At 38.4% G+C, this 24,993-nt stretch overlaps 1 protein-coding gene across 1 annotated transcript in view; it reads left to right on the top strand.

The window, feature by feature from the left end:
* The window catches only part of LOC140306497 (voltage-dependent calcium channel subunit alpha-2/delta-4-like), an 87,567-nt gene that overhangs the window by 17,146 nt on the left and 45,428 nt on the right, over positions 1–24,993 (top strand). Inside the window, exons 4-17 of the mRNA XM_072385111.1 lie at positions 445–504; positions 3,381–3,543; positions 3,629–3,760; positions 4,468–4,528; positions 11,321–11,471; positions 15,734–15,808; positions 16,338–16,427; positions 16,586–16,699; positions 17,380–17,458; positions 17,534–17,667; positions 17,950–17,967; positions 18,686–18,763; positions 24,588–24,668; positions 24,786–24,860. Of these exons, the coding sequence (XP_072241212.1) occupies positions 445–504; positions 3,381–3,543; positions 3,629–3,760; positions 4,468–4,528; positions 11,321–11,471; positions 15,734–15,808; positions 16,338–16,427; positions 16,586–16,699; positions 17,380–17,458; positions 17,534–17,667; positions 17,950–17,967; positions 18,686–18,763; positions 24,588–24,668; positions 24,786–24,860 (1,311 nt within the window). The remainder of the gene's footprint in view (positions 1–444; positions 505–3,380; positions 3,544–3,628; positions 3,761–4,467; positions 4,529–11,320; positions 11,472–15,733; positions 15,809–16,337; positions 16,428–16,585; positions 16,700–17,379; positions 17,459–17,533; positions 17,668–17,949; positions 17,968–18,685; positions 18,764–24,587; positions 24,669–24,785; positions 24,861–24,993) is intronic.

Here is a 24,993-nt window from a genome sequence, read left to right as displayed (position 1 = left end):
TGATGTATCACAGGACAGCAGATGAAGATCAATATTTGTTGTAATAAAAGAAAAGGAGTGGAACAAAAGCAATGAACATAATAAAACCAAGACCCACCCAATGAAACTAGGAGACATTAACAAAACATGACATTTTGTCTAAAAAAGTTTTAAAAAAAGACTAAAACACAAGCCAAAACACAACAAATACCATAACATAAACCACAGACCTGAGCGTACAGATTTTGGAATCTTTTCTAGCCTTTAGTGAGAAACATATTTCTTTATTTTTTTATACACTGGAAATTGTCACAAAAACAGCACCTTGGTGTTGGTTATGATGTTGAATTGCTCACATGGGTGCATATTCTATGTATCATCTTTCTCTCAATCATTGTTTCTTTTGTTAGTATAATCACTTATTTTGTATTTTATTACATTTTTCTTATCTATTTTTTGTGTTAGAGATTAGCAGAGTCTGCAGAAGATGCTGACCTGTACCATGAATACAATGCTTCACTAGAGGTGAGTGACCCCACATTTCTCCTGATAATCAACAAATTATTAAAAGGACCAGTCCAGCTTTTCAAGTTACTGGACAATAAAACTTGGACAAAATTTGGATAATTATCATCCACAACAATCTCAATTATACTGTCTGTATATTTGTATCACATCTCTCTATCTGATTTGTCAACGTCAGCTGTAATTAGTCTGGGCTGATAGTTGAACATTAACTATCGTGCACGGTGTGTGGATCAGACGTAACAAGAGGCTTGTTTACCGATGATCCTGTGACAGATTGGGGTGTTAAAGCTTTAGCAAACACCTGAAATTAGATTAAACCAAGCTTTCGTTATCCTGTGAGAAACTTGGTCAACATCAAAGAGAACCTTCACACAAAATGTCACATAGAAGCAAAATACACTGGCATGATGATGTCCTGTAAAAATTAAAGTAAAGTGTCGCTATCTGCATTTTATGTTTCTGTCATGATCTGTGTTTCTGTTTACTTTCTAGTTTACAGTTTAGCCTTGCCATTTCCTCACCTTCCTCAGTCTCTCTCTGGTCTGGTCATCAGCTCCAATCCCTTCACTTGTGTTCATTGTTGTCAGCTGCACTCACTCACCAATCACCCTCCTCAGTATTTAGTCTCCCAGTTTGTTCATGTCCATTGTCAGATCCTTCTGTCACAAAGAGTGGTGTGGAGGTGAGGAGAGAGGACCCGGATGCAAACATATAAATGAAAACTTGATTTATTCCAAGTAAACTGTAACAAAAAACGTGGCTGAGCCAGAATACCAAAAAACTTAAACAAAACCTGACGTGAAACGTGACTGTAACAATGGCAACTTGACTAAGCATGAATGATGGTGCATTTTAAGTCTGGTGATTTTGCAACAAACTCCACGTTTGCCCCATAAGTGTGGTTCGTCTGAGATGGGCTGCAAGTCTGTCAGTCCACATTACCAGTGGATATTCCCCCACTAACATCCCTGAGCAGAAAATATTACTCATGTTCTTATGATGTTGGACCTTAATTCTACATATGATCATTTAAATCAATCCCAAGTGATATGACAAACTCGGAACACATTTCTGCTGTACTCAGACGTTAACTGATGGTATTAATGTCTGAGGAAATGGCAAGGCTAAACTGTAAACTAGAAACTAAACAAAAACGCAAATCGTGACAGAAGAAAACTAAGACAAGAATACACACTTAAGACTAATGCTGTCTCGTGTCAGGCACAAGGATTCGCAATCCTTCTGAGTTCTTCCCATTTCACACGGATCAGTGAGTTTTGTGTCAGCATTCTATAATTTGATGTTGAGCAATTTGTTTCCTATCGCTTATTTAACAAGCCCACTTCTATGGTATGTTTAAAAAACTTTTTTTTTTTTTTTTTTGTGGTTTATATGCCAGTGTATTTCTGATAGGCTGCTACAATCAAATCACTTAAATATTGCCGGGAAAAACATCTTGATATTGTCATTATGCTCAAGACTGGAAAGTGCAGCTGAAAAGATCACTGAAACTTTTAGTTTAATGCTACAATGAGTCAGCTCAAAAGGGAAGCTGTTATCAGGCCAAAATGGTGGTGGTGGCCTTGTTGAGTTGGTGACATTTGAACAATGAAAAACTGTTCTGCAGGTGCCAGTGTACCTATTTGATGATTTAATCAAATAAGTTAATAACAAGCTTATTAGACAAACGAGCACTTAAGCAAACTTGAAACTTATTTCACAGAATCTGAAATGAAAAATTGATTACAGGTGTGGGGGAGACTGGGGGAAATTATAACACTCATCTTTCAATGAGAGATAATCAAGCAGCATTTTCTCCATTTTCCTGCTTCCTTGGAAAATCTCTACAATGATCAATTCTAAGGTTATCTTTTTAGCTATTCAAAGTTAAAAACTTTCATTAATTTTATCTCTAGGTTTGAGGCCCAATGTAATACCTGTGCTAATTTATGTATTGCTTGGTAGCATACAAGATTTCATCAAGTTAAACTGGAATACTGTGTTTCAGTCAACTTTTTCACTGCAGTTTTTTAACATGAAAAAATGGCCCATTCAGGCTTAAGTTTTTCTATAGCATTTTCTGGACTGACTGACTGTCCAGTTTGTCTAGTTGACCTTCATAATGTGATGAGCAACACCTGTGCTTTATTCACGTCTGGTTAGTGCCTAAATCACTTTGCATCTAAATCACATGGCAAGTTAACAACATTTTGAAATATGTTTGAAATATTGTGTTTTAGATTTTGCCATTGACATTGGATGTTGAGAGAAAGATTGACAAGTTATATATACCTTGCAGAAACAATATTCAGGTGTTAGAATGTCTGTATTTAGATAAGACTTCTTTATGCACACACGATGCCTTCATTTGAAAAAAATGGAAACATATGCAAACAAATCAAAAGCAATATAATTAGCTCCTACCACTGTTATATGATTATTTTAGTCAGGATTTTATTTAGGACAATGCTGATTAACCAGTTTTACAACTGTGTCAAGCCACTATAGAAATATGTCATTGTTACAATTGCCCCACCAATGAACACTGAAATGTTTTGATGGAAATTTAATTTCTCTCCAAAAAAATTCTCTTAGAATACTAAATAGACTGTATTTATAATGTACTCTGTTCTTTCAAAGAATTTTGTAGTACAAGCCACTTTCACCGAATTCATACAGCCTATTGTATGATATGTAGTGAATGTATGTCTCTGTTCCATACACAGTCTACCACTCCATCTCTAAGCAACAGCTAACTAAGAGAGTACATGCTCTTTTAATTGGTCTCCCATGTTCAGACCCAGACTGCACTGAAAAGCAGCAGCACTTTTGTAAAAAAAATATTATTAATTTCCTCATGCTTTCTATTTCAGTTTGATTACTACAATTCCATGTTGATCAATACGATGGATGAAGATGGGAACTATGTGGAACTGGGTGGAGAGTTTGCCCTTGAGGAGAATGAACATTTCAACAACATGCCTGTGAACACTCAGCAGAGCAACATCCAGGTTCCCACCAACGTCTACAACAAAGGTTAGAGGTGCTTCAGACCCCACTGCTGGAAGTCAAGTTCCATTTCTGCAAAGATCTAATCAGGATGTTTTCATCCTCTGTATAGATCCTAACATCCTCAATGCCATCTACAACTCAGAGGCTTTAAATGATGTCTTCATCAGTAACTTCCAAAAGGATCCCACTCTCACCTGGCAATACTTTGGCAGTTCTTTCGGTTTTTTCAGGCTCTACCCTGGTAAGTTTTTCTGGACTAAATTTTTCATGGTCCAGCTTTGCAACTTTTTTCAGTAAACTATTTTGCTCTGTCAATTATCGCTGGAGCAACTGCAGTCTCAACTAAACAGTCACAATAAGATATTTCTTAAAGAATACCATCATTAATCCTGGACTCATTGCCTCTCAGGCCAATATGAGAAATGTCATAAGTATATCAACAATGTTATCTTGAAAAAGTTATGTTAAGTAATATTAATTATCTCTATAAATGTCAGCTGCTCAATTTAACAAAAATAAAAGAAAGACCTTTGATCATCAGCCTAAAATGGCTAACCTGTTCAGCCCCAGGAGTCTTTCTGGGATTGCTGCTCGAAAATGACATGCCCGAAATAATAAACTCTTTTTAAACCTTCTTGGTAATGAAATAAAGCTAACATTTGTGAGACTTCAGAGTCAGATTAAATGTTGCCGTCCTGCCCCCAGTACTGCGGACCCAGGTGTTGAAGAGGTTAAGCTAGCCTATTTGGTGTTAGACTGCTTTAGCTAGTTTGCCAAACTGGATAAGATGGCGAGGCTGGTCATTGGGGATCTTGAGGTCAACATAATGTTGCTCTAATCATGAGAAAATGTTATAAAACTCTCCTCAACAAACATTAACATTTCTGTATTTCTAAGACTCATCATCTTTGTATTCTGCTGAAAAACTGGCATTGTGTTATCTGTAAGGTATTAAATGGACTCCAGACTCCAATGGTGTGGCAGCCTTTGACAGCAGGAACAGAAACTGGTGAGTTTGGCCAACTAAAACTTCTCATACCACTCTAAAAGGATGTTTGTTGGTATTTAGTTTGTGCCTTCTGAAATGTGAAGATTAAAAAAAATCCTTATGTACTATCATTTCCAAATATTCCACCAGTGAACAGGTTAATTGGAACAGGTGAATGGCATGATATTGTAAAAAAGGAGCATCCCTGAAATTCAGTCATTCAGTCATTCACAAGCAAGGATGGGGCAAAGTGTAGCTGTGTAAGCAAATAGTCCAACAGTTTAAGAACAACGTTTCTTAACGTACAGTTGCTAGGAATTTAGTAATGTCATCATCTACAGTCAATAATATAAGAAATTTCTGCATGTAAGCAGCAAGACTGAAAACCAACATTGAATGCCCGTGAACTTCAATCCATCAGGTGGCACTGCATTAAAAATCAATATCATTCTGTAAAGAATGTTATCACATTGGCTCAGCAACACTTCAGAAAACCTTTGTTAGTTAACACACTTCGTTCAAGTTAAAGCTCTACCATGCAAAGTGAAAGCCATATATCAACAACACCCAGAAACAATGCTGGTTACTCTGGGCCCGAGCACATCTGAGATGGACTGATGCAGAGTGGGAAAATGTGCTGTGGTCCAACTAGTCCACATTTCAAATTGTTTTTGGAAATCATAGGCATTGTGTCCTCTCGGCTAAAGAGGAAAGGAACCATCCAGATTGTTATCAGCACAAAGTTCAAAAGTCAGCATTTTTAATGGTATGGGGTTGTGTTAGTGCCCATGGCATGAATAACTTGCACATCTGTGAAGGCACCATTAATACTGAAAGGTTCAGAGATGTTTTGGCGCAACACATGCTGCCATCCAAGCAATGTGTTTTTCAGGGACATGCCTGCTTATTTCAGCTCGACAATGCCAAGCCACATCCTGCATGTTTTACAACAGCGTGGCTTTGTAGTAAAAGAGTGCAGGTACTAGACTGACCTGCCTACACTCCAGAACTGTCTCCCGTTGAAAATATGTGGTGCATTATGAAACATAAAATATGACAACGGAGACCTATGAGCCACTACAGTCATACGTCAAGCAAAAATGGGAAAGAATTCCACCTACAAAGCTTCAACAATTATTGTCCTCAGTTCCTAAATGCTTTTTAAGTGTTGTTTAAAGGAAAGATAATGTAACACAGAGGTAAATGTGCCCCTGTTCCAGCTTTATTGGAAAGTGTTGCAGATATCAAATTCAACATGATTAAATTTGCAAAAAACAATAAAGTTTATCAGTTTAAATGTTAAATATTGTGTCTTCGCAGTGTATAGGTTGAAAAGGATTTGCAAATCATTGTATTCTTTTTTCATTTAAGTTTTACACAATGTCCCAACTTCATTGTAATTGGAGGATTGTAGATGTGTTGGGATCTGCAAGGTTCTTGGTAGAACTAAAATTTTCAACGAAATTCAGGTTACTGAATAGTACAGCAGAAATGTGTTCTGAGTTTGTCATACGACTTGGGATTGATTTAAATGATATGTAAAATTAAGGTCCAATATCATAAGAACATGAGTAATATTTTCTGCTCAGGGATGTTGGTGGGGGAATATCAACTGGTAATGTGGACTGACAGACTGCAGCCCATCTCAGACGAACCACACTTATGGGGCAAACGTGGAGTTTGTTGCAAAATCACCAAACTGCTTAGATGGGAAATTGAAATGCACACAAGAGCTATTAGATATTTCAGACACCATCCAGCTGTGGACTAAGTTACTGGTAAATTATGTAACTTATAGGAAGAGAAAGGGCATGTCCCACTAACAGTTGCTGCAAGGTTAGGGAGAGAGTCAATCCAGTCATATTGAACTGTTGCAGCAGAGTATCCTGTCTCCCATTCAAGCATATGAAATTGGCTGGTGAAATTAGGAGGGTGTTGGCTGTGATCCTCAACTTTCTGTAACTGTGACTCTGCACAAAATCAGTCTAAAAAACTGTTCTCTGACCTTACTTACTCAAGTAAATGTAACTATGGTTCTATGAGTTTGTGCATTGTGCAATTCCAATGACTATGTTCATATTTTGCCTTTAAACTGGAACAGTGAGAGACTGTTAATCAAGCATAAATCTGGTTCTGTTATTTATCTTGTCACTACATCGCAACAACATCAGAACAACCATGTTACAACATGTCTGCAGTGTGTTTAACAGTCTGTTATACAACACCACACCAGTTTAGCGGTCTGATGTGAAAGGAATGCAGTGTAAAAATCTTCAATAAAGCTTTTTTACTTAAACCTCTATGAAATTTTGGAGGTATGTTTTACAAATTTGTGCCTAACCCTAACCCACATTTACATAAAAAAAGAGGGGCAAAGTATATGTCCAATTGTGCATAATAGTTTTTTCAGTTGGGTGTATATACATTTCACCAGCCAATCCTTGTTTGCTGTTGGCTACAGTTTTGAGCAATTATAAAATCATACCTTGAAAATAATTTCCTACTTCTGTAACATTGTGTACTTAAAAGAAAAGTAATGTCATTTTTTTGTTTAACTAGGAACTTCAGACTTTTGAGTTCAAATAGAACTAAGAGGCATTATGCTGCCCTCAAGTATTTTCGAAATTGCTGCATTTATGTCTCTTCTGAAATACCAATGTCTTACTCACAAATACCTTTTCATCCAAGACAATATAAACAAAATAGTTCCAGAATTTGTAAATCTTCTGTAAAACTCACCTGTAAAGATTTCAACTACCAGTGACTTCATGGGGTCCAATCAGATTTCAGCAGGGGCTGGTGCCCCTCTGACCCCACCCATAAAGTATGGGTGGGGTCAGAGTTTTGCAGTAATAAACTGGTGAATTTAAATTGGTTCATTTTATTTACACTGGTGAGGGTAAATAGGTTGATGTTTTAGTTTTGCTATTTTGTGTTTTATGCTATGAGATTTAGTCAGTCTTTGGCAGTTATATGTCTAACTGTGTGGCTGAGTGGCAGCCAGAGTCCTGATCCTCTGTAAAAGACGACAAGCTGTTCCTTAGCCAGGTCAGTACAGCCCACATGGCACCATATGTGACTATTCATGCATTTCCAAATAATACCAGAGAAGTCCATATGTCCCTCAATACCTACCCATGGCAAATTATTACAACTGATGTTGTTTAGACTGATAAGAGTTTATCATAAAATAGCAAAATATGCATGTTCCTATCTATCTATATCTATATATAGATAGATAGGAACATGCATATATATATATATATGAGGGGACAGCACGGTGCTGTGTTAGTTAACACCGTCGCCTCACAGCAAGAGGGTTCCTGGTTCGAATCTCGACTGGAGTGAGTGTGACTGTGGATGGTTGTGTGTCATTTGTGTCTGTGTGGCCCTGCAAGGACTGGCAGTCTATCCAGGGTGTACCATGCCTTTTACCCAGTGACAGCTGGGATAGGCTCCAGGACTCCAGTTGGATTAAGCGGGTATAGAAAATGAATGGATGGATTTGTATAAGAGGAGGCGCTTTAGGGTTCTATAAAGTACACTCCTCTGGACAGAGATCTAACTCCCAAAGTTTTGGGGTCATGGTCCCCGAGTGCTTCAGTTACTACTGGTTGCCTTCACTTCCCACATTCTACTTCCTCTTTCCGCCTTTGGTATTTTTCCAGCTTCTCATGTTCTCAACCCTTCTACTTGATATCGCTGTCACTTGGAACAGATACATCTATCACTACTGCTTTAATCTGCAGTTTGTCAACCACCACAATGTTGGTTCCACAGGATCTTATCTCTGTCATTCTCCACACTTGGCCCACATGTTCCTGTACACTATACCTGCTACTTGGCTAGGGCATTCCATGTATGCCTTCCATAGGTTTCAGCTGCCAGAGGCATTCACTTCGCAGTTCAACATTGAGGGCCATCTTCCTGATGTATTTCTGGATATTTGTTGTTTTATCCTGGATAGTGACTCTGATGCTCTCTAGCGCCTGGTCTCCCTCTTCTCATTTAGTGTACAATCTCAGAGTGCTGGACGTGGGGTGAAACACTTCGTGCAATGTCAGGAGCCTTCTTGTCTTGATATAAGTGGCTTCTATCGCCTTCGTTGGCCAGGTTATGATACAGATGGGGTATCTGATGACTGGCAGGGCGTATGTGCTGAAAGCGTGACTTTGTTCTTCCGATACACCTAACTCTTCAGGACCTGCCTTCCTCCTTGTAAGTAGCTGGTTGTGGCTGACTTCCTTGTGGCCTCCTCGTGGTTGCTATTTGCCTGTGGGATCCTGTTAGAAAAATGATGAAGTTATACTATGAGAAAAAGCTGTACTATGTGATGGGGGAGGCTTCCTCCTATCTTTTAGTTCTCATTACATTGTGTGACTAGTGAGATTGTTTCTGAACTCAATTTCTCATAACATTGTAAACATAAATAATATAAATAGCATTAGTATAATTTTTTAACTCCGACAACTCTGGGATATCTTTCTGATATGTTGTGCAGACTTCTCTCCTTGCTGCAAGAATAAATGTTTTGTGTTCATTGTCTCCAGCGACTCTGAGCCTCATTTTGAGATAATTTTTCTGACAGATCCCAAGATATTTGTAACTATCCTGGACATTTGCTTATTGTGTTCTCTGGTAGTTAGTCAAAGTCAAATTCATTTGTACAGCACATTTCATGTACAAAACAATTCAAAGTGCTTTACATAAAATAAAAGCATTGCAGCGGGAGATGGAAGAAGCATTAAAAATGTGTAAAAGAATATAAAGAGAAAGAAATAAAATGAATAAAAACAAGCAACAGTCTTGATAAAAGATATTGTGCAGATTTCATGCATAGACACAAGAGAAAAAGAAAGCTTTTAACCTGGATTTAAAAATGTCTACATTTGGTGAAAGTTTAATCTCCACTGGCAGTTTGTTCCACTTGTTTGCAGCATAACAGCTAAATGCTGCTTCTCCGTGTTTAGTCTAGTCTCTGGACTGGACCAGCTGACCTGAGTCCTTGGATTTAAGAGCTCTGCTGGGTTTATATTCTCCAAACATATCACAGATGTATTTTGGGCCTAAACTGTTCTGGGATTTGTAAACCATCAGTAGGCTTTTAAAATCTATTCTGTGACTGACTGGAAGCCAGTGTAAAGATTTTAAAACTGGCGTTTAGTTCAACCCCTTCACCTGTTATCACCTTGTCTCTCTTTGATATCACTCAGCCGCATTTATCTCGTCCAAATGACATCCCAATATCCTTGCTGTAAATCTTGGTGTGGCGTATCAGCAAGTCGATGTCTCACTCAATCCTAGCATACAGTTTGATGTCATCGATGTAGAGGAGGAGACTGATAGTTGCACCACTTCAGAACTGGTATGTTAAGAAGATGTAGAGGGAGGACCCAGATGCAGATTTTCAACGAAAAACTTGATTTATTTAACAAAGAACAAAAAGCGCAGCTGAGCCAGATAACAATAAATCTCTTGACTGTGGAACAAAACTATGGCTGTGGAAAATAAGGCAAAACCTGATCTGACCAAACCTGAAGACTGTGAAACTTGTTGCATGAAGTGAGGTGAGGATTTTGCAATGAACTGAGGAAAACCTGGAAACTAAATACTGTGGGGAAGTGATTGGTGATGGAGTGCAGCTGTGAAACAAAGACAGGTGACTTGAGTGAACCTAATGCGGCAAGGGAAAAAACATGACAAGAAATAAACCTAAAACCTGAAAACAAGACCTAACAAAAACAAACTCAAAACATGACATGACACGGTATCCATAGCCTCTCTTTCTGATGATGCGGCTGAGGGGGTTAGATCTATACAGAATAGTAGTGGGGACAGAGCATCTCCTTGGTAGACACCACACTTGATGTTAACTTATACAATGGTTTGGAACTGGCCTTCAGGGCTGTCTCCCACACTTCCACTGAGTTCTTGATGAAGGCTCTTAGTGACCTGTTGATGTTGTAGAGTTCAAAACATTCCAGTATCCGTGTGTGTGGCATTGAGTGGTAGTTTTTCTTTTTTTTTTTTGTTAATCCAGGTGGTGTTCATATTTCTATGTCTGATCTTACAGTCTTTAGTGGCAGTTATGTTGATAAATAGCTGGTGGTTAGCTCTTTATTGCCTACAGTTCCCCTCTAGGCCCCTATCATGTATTGAGCCATGTGCCTACTCATCTTATCTGCTATGAGCAGGAGGTTCCATGTTGTACAGAGGCAGGTTATTGGCCAGTAGTTGGATGGAACAATCCCCTTCTGGGGATTTTCATGATCAGGGTCCCATTCATGAACAGCTGGTTCATGTGTGCTGCCAAGCATTCCTGGAGTTAGTTTTTCTTAGCCAGTAAATGTGTATCATGTCATAACTCTTTCATGGATGCCTGCCATTGTGGTGATCACTGCCCTTCCCCCTTGCCAAGCATCTTTGTTGTACCTCATTGATCTCTAGTTGTGATAGCAGAGTCAGTTTTCAAACATTAGAAAACTGGGTCTGGAAGTTGTTTATTAGTTAGTTTAGATGTAGCATTCCAACAGTGAGAGATTCTCCACTCTATCCCATGAATGTCTTGTTCCAGTAGCCCACCACTGTAGCCCACTACTGTTCCACTGACCCACAACTAGTAACCCACTTGCCATCAGTATGTCTTGGTCCCCCAACACCTGACGCAGACTTGTTAACGTCTGCGTCAGGTATATTTCGTCTGATATATTTATTATATATCTGTGTATATGTGCTATCAATAAAATGTATGTTTCTCTGTGCTTAAGTCAATCTACATGTGGTCTCAGACTCTTTCACAATGCCTTTGTGCAGGTACATCCAAGCAGCCACATCTCCAAAGGACATCATCATCATGGTGGACATCAGCGGGAGTATGAAGGGGTTGAAGATGACTATTGCAAAACACACCATCAACACCATCCTGGATACATTGGGAGAGAACGACTTTGTCAACGTCATTGCTGTAAGATACATGAAATTAAATGCTTTTTCTCATGAAAAATGGTCACCATCGTGGAAAGACTTTCTGATTAAACTTTAGGTTCAAGTCTGTATTTTAAGTATCACAAAACTATTTCATTTCTTACCAGGGTGTGTGACAATGGCAACTTATGTTGAAAAGCAGATTAGCTTTCAAGATGAGAGATGGGCATATTAAGATGTGCTGCCTTTCAACTAATCAATTTTCTTAGAAAATTAAAAAGTCAAGCAAGGATGTCCTTCTCCAACTCTTCAATATGCTGTGTGGTTTATGCTGATCTTCATCTCAAGAACAGATATATAAGCAGGATGGAATGTTTGTGTACTTTGTACTAGTGGCTTCCATTTAGCAGTGGGTCAGAGAAGGGAAATTAGGCAAAAGAAGGCAATGACACAGCAAAGTATTACACAGGTTGAGATTCAAACTTGGGCCAGCACAGCCAGAACTGAGCCAGTTTCTTAGTTTGTAGAAGACAAATCCTATCCTAGCACTTACCTTGTACTTACCTACCCCCTCTATCTTTGCACTTTATCTGTCTGCACTTCCTTCTACGCCTGCACCCTATCTCTACTCTGTCACCTCTGACAGAGTCAAACTAGTGGGTTCCTTCTATGTAGTTTATTGTTAGCTTTTTATATAGCCTGTTATATCTTCATTTGTAAGTCGCTTTGGATAAAAGCGTCTGCTAAATACATAAACATAAACATAAACATAAACGCAACAAAAAGTTTCTCACATGCGTCATAAATACTCTCGCAGTACATTCATTTAATGAAGTACATAATTGTAAACAGCCAGATGTAGTCATGTTTTGATTATATAGCAGTAATAATGACTTGACCATTATTATATTGGGTATGATCAAATTGTTAAAAAAATTATCGCCTATCATCTTTTCCTAAGCTCTTTTCCTTCATTTTGTTGGGAACGTAGTAAGGTTAAGGAAAGATGGTAGGACAAATCCTTAATTCAATTCAATTCAGTTTTATCTATATAGCGCCAAATTATAACAAATGTCATCTCAAGGCACTTAAATAATATAGTCCAATTCAAGCCAATTGGAATTCAAGTCATTGTAAGGACTTAGGAAAAGGTGACAACTCTGCAAAGAGAATCGGACCACATTTACATGAAGCTGTGGTGTAGGTCTGTAACAATAAAACTACAAATGCTTAACAATTACTTTAGGAGTTTTTTAAGTTACTTTTCTTAATGCACGGGTTGTCAAATTCAGGGATTCTTGGCCTCCCCTTAGACAAAGCTAAGATAAAGATATCCCACTTAATTAGTTTTTAAGTCAAGACAAGCGGTTGTTTTGAGTCTCATTGTTTACTTATTTGTTTGCTTTTGTGATTTTTCTTTTTTGAATGTCTTTCTGGTCTCTTGGACTTTTAATTGGTTCATGTGGTCATTTTGAGAATCTTTGTTCCTTATTAGCATATACAGTACCATAGCAGTTGAGGATGTTTTATGCCTCTCTAGTAATCACATGTAATTTTTTGGTTGTTTAGTGTCTTTGTTTTCATTTTGCGTTAAATTGTAATTTTGCATGTCCTTGTAGTCGTTTAGTCCCCTGGCGGTTGCTTTGTGTGTCCTTGTAATTGTGAGAATGCTTTAAGGCATTCTCACTATTGTTTTCCTGTTTCCCTTTATTATTATTATTCCGCCGTTTTTTGGAGCTTAACTACTCCTGCAATCTTTCACCGATTTCAACAATTTTGGTATCAAAACGTTCAGCTTGTTTAGGTGATTTCTGCTTTAACTTTTGGTGTTGATATCTTTTACACTTTTTAAACTATTCAACTTCTATTCAACTTTTTTCCTCATTCAAATGAATGGAAATTTCTTTCAACTCTTCAAAAACGTGTTGAGCATACGTTCAGCTAGAGACACCATTCAAACTTTAAAATGTTCACAAGACATTCAGCTATTACCAAATGATTCAGCTTTTCAAATATTAAGCCAATTTTGAAATATGACAGTTTAAAAAACATGAACATTTTTGCTCCTTCTTGATCTTTATGCATGAAAATAGGGCTCATAACTCAGCCATACGGTATCACAGAGACATCATTCAAAGTTTATATGTGACAGGAAAGACTCAACTTTAACTGTGGTAAAGGGCTTGTCGATAGCTTATACAGCTTTGACACAACGGCAATTTACGTTTTAGGTGTCCAGAGGAGGTCGTCTCATGTCGCTCACACTCTAACCCCCACTCTAAAAATCTTTTAAAAAAAGTTTCTTGAACAAATGCCTCTCACGTCCAAAATGTCTGCCTGATCTAGACAAATTATACATCAAAACGTAGGTATTTTAGTCCTCTTTCATCATCTTAGCATCTTCCAACTGCCAGTCCTTTTTGCATTTTTCTTCTCTTTGCTGTACTTCTCTGCCTTCATCTTGCTCCAGGTCTTTTCAAACATACATTTAAGGCCTTTTGAAACTCCAGCAAATCATTTTCTGCTAAATATCCACATTTTCCTGCATTGTTTGTCATCTTTCTGATCTTGTTCCCTTTTAGTTTAGCATTTTTCCTCTCTTTCCTGTACTTTTATGCCTTCATTTAGCTTCAGGTGGCTTAAACATTCACATTTTTCTGCATTATGAACAGAATTCATCTCACATCTCCTTCTTTAAACCTTCATTTTTTTTCTGCTAGGTCTTGTAACTTTTTTATAAGACATTTAATCAATTCTGCCTTTTTTCCAGTAAGTTCAAGTCATTCCAATGTTCAAATGTTCAATCTTCAAATTCTTTCAACCCAGATTTCAGCAACTGGTTTTCTGCTAAATTTTCACTATTTTCAACTTTTTGAGCATGGTCAGCTGTCCCCATTCAGCTAATAAGCATTCTCACTGCTGTTTCGCAGGAACAGCTTTTTCTAGTTGTTTTTTAATTTAATGTTAGTATTTTCAGATCTGTGATTGTTTGGACTGTTTGTGGTTGTTTTGTCTCTTTGGAAATAACTAAGATCAAATTCGTTTGATACAAAGTTACCTATGAAATGTACCTCTAATCAGATATTACATATTTATTCCACTCTATGTGATCTCCCTTTGATAAGTAATTCAATATGTACTATTTCTTCACTTCCATCCATCTGAGCCTCCCCTGAAATGGTTTGGAACCCCCATCCACCTTCAACTGTGAGCTATAGAGAAGCATTGGAACTCCTTTGCTTAGAGAGAATTTGAACAGCTCTTACCAGGGCTGCCACTTCTGGATAATTTCTTTCAGTTAGAAAGCTGGACTCTTTGATTGGATTATTAATTTCTGCAGTAACATAGCAGGCATTCTCTTTTTTTCTTATTTAAAGTAAATTTACCTTCGTATTTGCAGCAATAGTGTCACAATTTTCCAGCTGTTATATTGTAATTTGTTTTGCTGATGCCTTCACTCTTTTTAAGTGGATATGTGACATTAGCTGTGTTTCGACCACCGGAAAACCCTTACAGGACCTGGGGTGAACCTTTCTTAGGCCTCTTCCATCCTTCCACTATGACTGCAGAAAATCAGGTTCTTAATTAGATTTATATTTAGATAGATAGCTCTGTTTGAGATATGGAGCTTCTGAGATTACTCTGTAATATGAACTGTTGAGATTGTGCTTGAAGTACTGAACAGTTCAGATTGGTTGAGTGGTCCCAGCATTTTACTTTTCTGTTTCTGAATGAATAGGGAGAGATGGTTCCAGTTGATAAGAAATCAATTAAGAAGTTTATTTATGATTGTTTCACAGCAGTTTCGTTCTGAGGCACAAATAAAAACACCCCAAACCAGATAGAAATATGTAGCATAAGCAGATTTTGACTTAATACAGTTTAAGATCACTTTTTTTGTTTAACTGTCTATAAGTTAATCTACCCTGTTCCATAGACCTGGACTTGGGTGGAAACCCAACACAAAAAAACAAGAACTTTTGGTTCACATGGTACTGTAGTTTCTTTAACAAAGCCCCAAGATGTTTAAGTTGGGGCTATACTGTGGCAGCACCTAAAATGTAGAACAAAGTACAGCAACAAATGTTTTTCTGTTGCATATGTATCTGGTTACTCCATATCAAGCCAACACACCTTTTCTCTCGTCTACACATTACCCATCACCTCTGGATATTCCTAGTCTATTCCTGCCAAAGTCTATACAAAGTGCCACAGTCGAGGCTGTATTACTTGTCGTTGGGTATGAACTTGTGACTGTTTTCTCAAGAAACTTTGCATTCCCTCTTGTCTTCCTGTCTGTAGTACACTGACTATGTTCGCTACGTGGAGCCATGCTTCAGGGGAACTCTAGTGCAGGCTGACTTAGACAACAGAGAGGTAAGACTATTATCTGCTTCATTGAGGCTTATGGAGCTGAGGAGCCATCTAAGGTCTCATTACATATGCACACACACACACACACACACACACACACAGAGGAATTCCCTCAGAGGGATCATTAGATCAACTACTTGACCTTCTTCTTAAGGTAATATCAGAAACCATGTCAACTCAAGCTGGCCCTCTGAGTGTGTGCTTGAACAGTGTACTTTGTGCAGACAAGTCTGAGTTTCTGATGTCCAGAATGTCTTTTTCTCAGAGGGATTGAGGCATTGACATTGATCATGAGACAAAGGTTGAACACAGCAGTGTGTTCTTCATACTATTACACTGTTTGAACTTGTATTGCAGAAATTAGTTTTCAAAATACAGAATTAATGTAATTCTGTATTTTGGTGGCAGCCCAGTTTATCTGAAATCTTGTACAAAGAAAGATTACTATCTAAATTTCTGACCAATGTAGAATTAATGTTTTCAACACAATTATTGCTGTTGGAAGAAACGTTGTTCTTACTTCCTCTCTTAGCACTTTAAGCTGTTGGTGGATGAGCTCCATGTTAAAGGAGAAGCAAAAATCAAAAACGCTATGAAAGAGTCCTTCAAGATCCTAAACGAGGTTTGTGTGCCTCTTTGTGAATTATAATTATAATTATAAACCTTCTAAAAAAGGATCAAATAAATGTAATCTTTGAAAGAATTTGAAGAATTCTACTTTGAAGAATAGTGATATTTATTCAATGTATAAATGCTCTGTAAATGTATATTTGTGAGCAGGCAAGAGTAAATGGTCAGGGCAGTATGTGTAACCAGGCCATCATGCTGATCACTGACGGTGCAATGGAGGACTTTGAGTCTGTCTTCGAGGAATTCAACTGGCCTGAGCGCAGGGTAAGGACCGGGGCTAAAGCAGGTAAAACTATGTGTTTCCCAATAACAACTTAAGCCTACAAGAGACTTTAGGCAACCATATCTGTTAAATCAAAGCCATTCTTATGAGCCACAAATTTTATTGGCTCAACATTTTCAATCACTTCTTCTAGTTAATTTTCAGAAAATCTTTCTCTGGACATACATGCAACCCCTAAAACCGATCTCTGTTCAATGATTTTACACCTTTAAACATTTGCTTGTTTTCCATGAAAATGATCCTGCTGTAAAATGGCTAGGATGAGACATTTAACTGGGATTTGTTGATATGCATATTAGCCGAGCCTCTTGTCTCTGCCCCCCTTGGAGACTGTCATGGGTCCACTGTTGCTCCAGGGTGGAAATGTTGATGGTGTTTACTGCTTGTTTCACTATTATGTTTTCTAGTTTATAAAGAATATTATGTGACCATGTTAAGAAGATTAATTACTTGATTTTCATTGTAAAACTAATCATTGAATTTGTTTATACTAAGAGAAGCTCACTTACTTGAGTTTTCATGGATCTGATGTGCAAGTGATGTATTTTTCTAAGACTGTATTGCATTTTATATGGGATGATGAAACTTTTAGGACCAAAACGTAACAGATACCAAGAGATAAAATACATATAAGTGTAAATGGGTGTATTCCTCTGTTAAGGTGCGAGTCTTCACCTACCTGATTGGCAGAGAGATGACCTTTTCTCAAAACACTAAATGGATTGCTTGTAACAATAAAGGTCAGTCCTGTGTGCTTGTAGATTTTTGTTTGGTGCCTGTATACACTCACATAGAATATGTTTGTTTGTTTCCAGGTTATTACACGCATATTTCAACACTGGCCGACGTTCAGGAGAATGTCATGGAGTATCTGCATGTGCTCAGCCGGCCAATGGTCATTAACCACGACCATGACATCATCTGGACAGAAGCCTACATGGACACTGTGGTGAGCTGAACTGTCTGTTCAGAAAGCTTACAAATCAGATGATCAGAAACAACCCAATGGAAATTTTTAAGCATTTTCTACATCTCAATTATGAATACCTTTGCCACATTTTCATTTTAGGGTGATCTGTGCCTTTCCATAAGCATACTGTACAGTGGTCATCATTTTCAATCACATCTTGATCATCCCTGTCACCTCACGCTCATCTGTCTGTTTCCTCATTGTATTTTTGGGCTCTTTCTCCCATGATCCTCTGGGCCTTCCCATCCTTCACTCTGGCAGCTTCCCAACACAAATGAGGTAAATAACAAGGGCACAAAGAACTTGTAGTTTTAGATCAAGTTATTTCCTTTTTAGATTGACAGGAGCTCCTTAAGATAACTTATTTTTCTCTATGTTTAATATTGGCATAAACTTTTTGCTCGAGGGACATGTTATCATGTCAGGCTTTAGACCACAAGTGCCTTATCCAGTGTAGAGACCTGCTGCCAAAGAGACGTAAAACCCACATTCTGACCTCTGACTACAGCTGCACCTGCTACATGACAGGAGCAACCTTGTATCACTACTCTAACTTGCAGTTAGTGTTAAAAACCAGAGTGAAACGCATGAGAAACTATGTATTTAGAACATACTGACATTATGAGACACAAAATGAAGTAATGCATTCCAATATGGAGTCGAGTCACATAAAAAGAACCTTTTTAATTCATTGTAATGTTAAAATGGCTAATTTAATGAGCTGAAATTATCGTCATGTTAGGATCCATTGGTGTCTCTTGAAATGACTGCAACAATAGCTCTATCACTTTTTTTTAAATGAATTCAGTGCTAGCAGCAGGCCTGCACCACCACCTGGTGTTTAACTACAAAACTCTGTATGTGCACTTACACTTGTGAAGTGTTGCTCCATCATTTTTATTGTCTGTCTTTATCAATAATTTTCTTGATCATTTATTTCACACATGTATGTCTGAGAATAACTACAAGGTGTGCTAAATATTCTGCTACTTTTCAGCTCTTTACCACCAAGGCTCAGAGTCTACTGCTGATGACATCAGTGGCCATGCCAGTCTTCAGCAAGAAGAAGGAGACGGTCAGTGTCACTTTAATGGGTATCAATCTTGGAATAAACATTCTGTCAAAATATTTCACCATTTTTGTGAGAGGGAGCAAACACTTGTTAGCTATGGTAATATTTATTGCTCTTTGTTTCATAGTAAAACATCCTAACAAATATGATATCTATGTAGATAGATATAAATATAAACAACCAAAATTTTACACTATGTATTGAGCTAGCATGAGCTTAATGTTTAACCTACAATCTCTTTTTAAGCACCTTAAAGAACCTTGTTGGGTTCTTTATATTAGTATTTGCATATTTGCAGTATTCATGTTCAAATAGCCCAAGTTGTGCTGTAAACATATGATTATTATTTGCTTGTGCATTACAGTAACATACAAAGTTTTTACAAAGATTCATACAGCAAGTGTTATGAGGCAATATTAGCAAGAAGAAACACAATTGGGTCAGGCAGATCTGGACAATTTTATTAACCTGTTTACTAATGCATATTGAAAGTTCAATAAAACAAGGAATATGGGTTTTAATTGTAGAATCACAGCTTTTACATTCATATTCAAATTCAAAGAAGAATGCTTATAAGCGCCCATGCCAGGTGGAATCTAAATCAGAACACCAGAAACACTTTGAGTAAAAATGGTTTATTTTTCAAGAGGAATGATGGTTGCACGGTGGTGTGGTGGTTAGCACCGTTGCGTCACAGCAAGAGCATTCCTGGAGCCTTTCTGTGTGGAGTTTGCATGTTCTCCCCATGTATGCTTGGGTTCTTTCCGGGTACTCCAGCTTCCTCCCACCGTCCAAAAACAAGCATGTTAGGTTAACTGGTGTCTTTAAATTGTCCGTAGGAGTGAGTGTGGATGGTTGTTTGTCTTGTTTGTGTCTGTGTAACCCTGTGATGGACTGGCAACCTGTCCAGGGTCTTACCGTACCCAATGACATCTGGGATTGATAGCACACCCCCGAGACCATAATTTGGATTAAGCGGGTAGAGAAAATAGATGGATGTAATGATGGTCGAGCCGGGGGTGATGGAAGTTGTTCACTGCAGGATATCCAGGTTATCTGCGGTGACACAATGGAGGGCAGCTCTCCGTTTGTCCGTTGGTTTGGGGATGATATCCGCAACTAAAACATACTCTGGCAACCAGGGCTGAAAAGAATGTCTTCCACGGTTGGGTCACATCAGCGATACCACGGAGTATGAAAACATGTTTGAATAAGAAATTTGCAGTTTCAGTAGCTGTGGGTAGTTTCTCAAGAGCTACGAAGAGAACCAGTCTATAATGGAGAGGATGGTAGTCCTTGGGAATGGAGCACATCAGCCATCCATCCATTTTCAATACCACTTGATCCAATATAGGGTCGCGGGTGGGCTGGAGCCTATCCCTGCTGTCATTGGGCGAGGGGCAGAGTACACCATGGACAGGTCACCAGTCCATCACAGGGCCACATAGACAGAAAGGAAACAAAAAAACATCCATTCTCACACTCACTCCTAGGGACAATTTGAGTCACCAATAAACTTAACATGCATGTTTTTGGACCGTGGGAAGATATTAACAGATGTGAATTGTGGCCGAAGTGGTTCAGCTATCCCATTATGGTTTTGGATGAAGCGGCGATAGAAGTTGGCAAACCCCAAAAACCGTCACTTGCCAGTGTGGCTACTGGCCAGTCGGCGGCAACCTGTATTTTTTCTGGGTCAATCTTCCCCTGCCCACCCTTGAAGATGTGGCCGAGAAACGTGATGGAGGAGATGTGGAATTCATATTTCTCTGCCTTAACATACAGTTGGTTCTCCAGCAGCCTCTGAAGCACTTGCCTGACGTAGAGTTTATGTTCCTCTAGAGAGCTGGAAAAGATCAGGATATCATCAAGATAGACAAAGACAAGTGTGTTTGGTGGCCGAACGGCATGACAATGTATTTGAAATTACCCAGAGTGTTAATTGCCATTTTCCACCCATCTCCTTTCCTGATCAGCATATGAGAAACCAATAGGCATTGTGTAGATCCAATATAGTGGGCCAAAGGATGGGCTCAAAAGCAGAAGAGATGAGCAGTAGAGGATACTTGTTTTTAATGGTGATTTGATTGAGTATATGAAAATCAATGCAGTGTCTGAGGGTCTTATCCTTTTTATCAACAAAGAAACACACAGCCCCAACAAGGGAGGAGGAAGGGCGAATGATGCCAGCGACTAAGGACTCCGGAATATATTTCTGAATAGCCTGCCTCTTGGGATGTGAAAGATTATAAAGTCTGCTGGCGGGTTGCGGTGCCCTAGGGAGGAGGTCTATGGAACAGTCGTACAGTCGATGAGGTGGAAGGGAGAGAACCTTGTCCTTATTGAAAACCATTTGGAGGTCGTAATGGAACAGAGGAAAGATCTTGGGCTACTTTGGGACCATTTAGGGGGCTTGAACTGGTATATGGGATGGCTGACTTGAGACAATGTTAAAGACAGAAGAGACTCCAGCACTCCACTCTCCTATCTGTGCATTGTTGTGGGGATTATGCAACTCTAGCCAAGGATAACCTAAGATGAGCGAGGTGTTAGGAACAGGAAAAATGTAAAACTCAATTGGTCCATGTTGGTTGCCTGAAACTACTAGAGATAGAGCCTGGGTTTTGTAGGTGATGGTGTTAAGGGCTTGTTCATTCAAAGCAGTTACAGAGATGGGGGTGATTTAAGGTTGCAACAGGATGTTGAGCCAATTAGTTAAGCTAGCATCTAGCAGGTTCTGTTCTGCACCAGAGTCTACTAGTGCTTGGAGGTTCTGAGAAACTTTGTCAATTTGCAGTGCAACCGGGAAGGTTAAGCATGGAGAACTGAGTTTGCTTGCATCACTCACCCATAATCCTGCCTCTACTAGTGGGCTCTTACTTTTGGCCAAACTGGGCAAGAGGCTAAGAAGTGTCCTTTAGTGCTACAATAAATACACTTGTCCGCCTCAATTCTCCTGAGCCTCTCCTCCGATGTAAGCCGTATTCTGCCAATCTGCATGGGTTCAGAACTGTCTGAAGAGTGTGGCTGGGCGGAAGTAACCGGAGACAAAGGTGGCGGAGGGAGATGTCCGTCACGAACCAACCACGTGTGGAACAGGCTGACAGGATTTGTGGTTTCTTTCTAGGCTTCCTTCTCTGAGGTGATTATCTATGCAAATAGAAAGGAAAACCAGGTCTACAAAAGAGGAACGTTCATCTCTTGAAGGCAACTGGTCTTTCATTTGATCATTTAAGGAGTTCAGGAAGACTCCTTGTAAGGTGTTAGTCGGCCAATCAGTCTCTACGGCAATAGTTCTTAACTCGATCACTACACTGATTTCTCTGTCCAAGTTTAGTAGGCTCTTAGCAGCATTTCCTTCTCTAAGGGGATGGTCGAAGGTTTGTTTAAACTCCTCTTGGAAGGAAGCAAAAGTAAATTAATTGATAGCATATGAATTAGAGAAGGCTAAGGCCCAAGATAATGTTTATCCTCTTTAAAGTCCCACAATGAATGACACTTTAGTCACTAGGAAAGGAGGGAGGTGAACATATTATTGCCAGAGAACATTGTAATAGGAAACCCCCACAACCGCCTATGAATATGGTTCAAGTGACAGTGAGGGGGCATCTTGGAAGATCAGTTCAGGTAGAGCAGCATGACTGGAGAAAAAACAAAAAGAGATTATGTCTATTAGAGACACTGGGAACATTAGAAGTAGTCAAAGCATTTGTTTAGCATATTCCGGGAAAAAAAAGCCAATGGAGGAAGGTAGGAGACACAAAGTGTACCACTTCATGAGAAGAGAGGGTTCACCACTAGGTGCACATTATCTTCAAGCCTCAAAATAAGACGGATGAAAGTAGATAGACTTATCAAAAAACAAAAGAAAAAGAAACAGACAGTATTGAAAGCAAATTCTTTAGAAATTATGAAAATAAATTCTCAAATAAACGTGAAAAGTATAGATGCATGGGCCTTCAAAGCCTCCAGTGACCCTAAGTCACCTGTGTTTAATGTTGATGTGACAGAAACACAAAGCAAGATTTCAAAACCTTGCAGTGATATGTCTGCTCAGATTCAGCCAAATGCAGCAAAATTAGTTTGACTGCTCTTCAAGGTACAGCTGGTGCAGAACAACTCAAAACACATACAGGTAGCAAAAGCTACAGCAGCTCTTCAAGTTAAAGAATTTAAGTGCAACGGCCAAGTCGGTCTGTATTCATTATTAAATCTGATCGTAGTCCAATAAGGCAGCACATCTTAAAGACACAACTAACGGTACAGTACCAGCAAACAAAAACTGACAACTGCAGTAAAGGCCTGGCAAAGTATTAGAAACCAAGAAAAAACATGCTTTGATGATATTAATGGGCTTCATGCAGGTTGAAAAATGTTTATCAACAAACTATTACAAAATACCTTTTTTAAATTATGTTAATTCTCCAAACTGCATCTGAGCTTTTGAAAATGTAAGGGTTCAATATATTTAAAGATGTGTACTTCCAAAGTCCTTCCGCTCATGTTTTTCTACACAACTGAAATAATAAAGATAGGGTCAGCATTTAAACATTTTGCACTGTAGTTAAAACCCCACTAAGATAAAATCCTATGATTGAGAGTGTAAAGACTCTTAATAAAAAAGGGAAGCAAATTAATTTCAAACAGGCAGTTGTATTTTGAAGTTGAAAAAAATGCTACATGCATGCCATTTGAATAATTTGTCACTTGCATTCTCTGTTCAAAAGAAACTAATTTAAACAAACAATTTCATGGAAAGTACATCTTCACAGACTTTCTTGTACTTCCACGATAAATGTTTTAGTATGTTGTAACGCATGTATAGTATGTTCTTTTTCTTTGTTAGGATTCTCAACAGTTTTCTCTGAGTAGGCATGACTTGTCTCTGTTGAGGTCCACTTACAAACTGGAACCCAAACAAAACTGAAGAATTAATTTGTAACCATATTCCAGAAATCACTGTGCACACAAGATAAAACAAAAGCAAAAGATACCTTTGTTGCCATCAACCTACAGCTGTTTTTCCTCTGCTGTTTTTCAAAATGTGGACAACTTTTTAAAAAAAATTAATGGTGACAGATCCAATTCTATTTCAGTATTACAGAAAGATGAAAACGTATTGATGCCCCTGTTATTATAGTTTCATAATGGGTGAAATCACAAAAAATAATAGATGAATAGATTAGTTAACTAAGACTACTGTAAAAACTATTAATATCACTGAAAAACCAAAAAAGGGTCAAATGAGTAGCTAAACGTAACACATCAAACACCTTCATGTAAAGGATAAACGGGTGAAGTGGCTGAAACTTATGGACTGGTGGGGTTGTTATACTTATCTAAAAGGAAGAAACAGAATGACTAAATGTAACTCGTACACTGTCAAAGGAACTGGCTAATGGATTGTAGAAAATCCCTAACAGCTATAACGTTTAAGCATCTGCTTCAATAATAACACAAATATAGAATTTGTAACTAAAGATACTGAATAAATGGTGTAAAAGTCAAATTTACAGAGTCAGTCTAAACATTGACTGTTTTAGGAGATGTAAAGAAGTAAGAAAAAAACATTAGTATCTGATTTCTCAGGTATAATAGGATTAAACAAATTGTCAGGCCCTACAGATTTCTCATTGGCCCAGTCATACAGTAATCTCAAACTATCAAAGAAGAAAAAACAGAGAACACTGAAGTAATTCAAATAATAACTAAAATGGTAAATTAATAATAGATTAAAGAGAATATGGGACTTCATAAATTGATGACATCTTGACTTTAGATATCCAAACTGTATGATAAAGTAGTACTGTAATGCCACTGTCTTCAGCTGTCTCATGGAATCCTGCTTGGTGTGGTTGGCACCGACATTCCACTTATGGAGGTGATGAAGCTGGCACCCAGATACATGGTGAGTTCAAATTTTTGTAGCGGCTCCAGTTTGATATTTAGCTTGAATAATGACACAGCAAAGTTCTCTATCAAAAAAATGAACAAACATATTCTTTGTTTTCTGCTCCTCATTTAGTTGGGAGCACATGGCTACGCCTTCCTCCTCAACAACAATGGTTACATCCTGGCTCATCCTGACCTCCGACCGCTGGTGAGTTCTGTCTCCTGACAGTTCAAAATATATAACAAACATGGTTGAATTTCAAATCATTTAAACATATTTTATAGGGCATATTTTAAGAGAAGAGGGTTGTTGGAGCATTTCAAAGTCAGAGGTCTCATCA

Source organism: Leuresthes tenuis, unplaced genomic scaffold (assembly GCF_036924035.1).
Source record: "Leuresthes tenuis unplaced genomic scaffold, fLeuTen1.0.hap1 SCAF_5, whole genome shotgun sequence".
NCBI classification, from domain to species: domain Eukaryota; kingdom Metazoa; phylum Chordata; class Actinopteri; order Atheriniformes; family Atherinopsidae; genus Leuresthes; species Leuresthes tenuis.
This window is presented reverse-complemented; position numbering and strand designations above follow the sequence as displayed.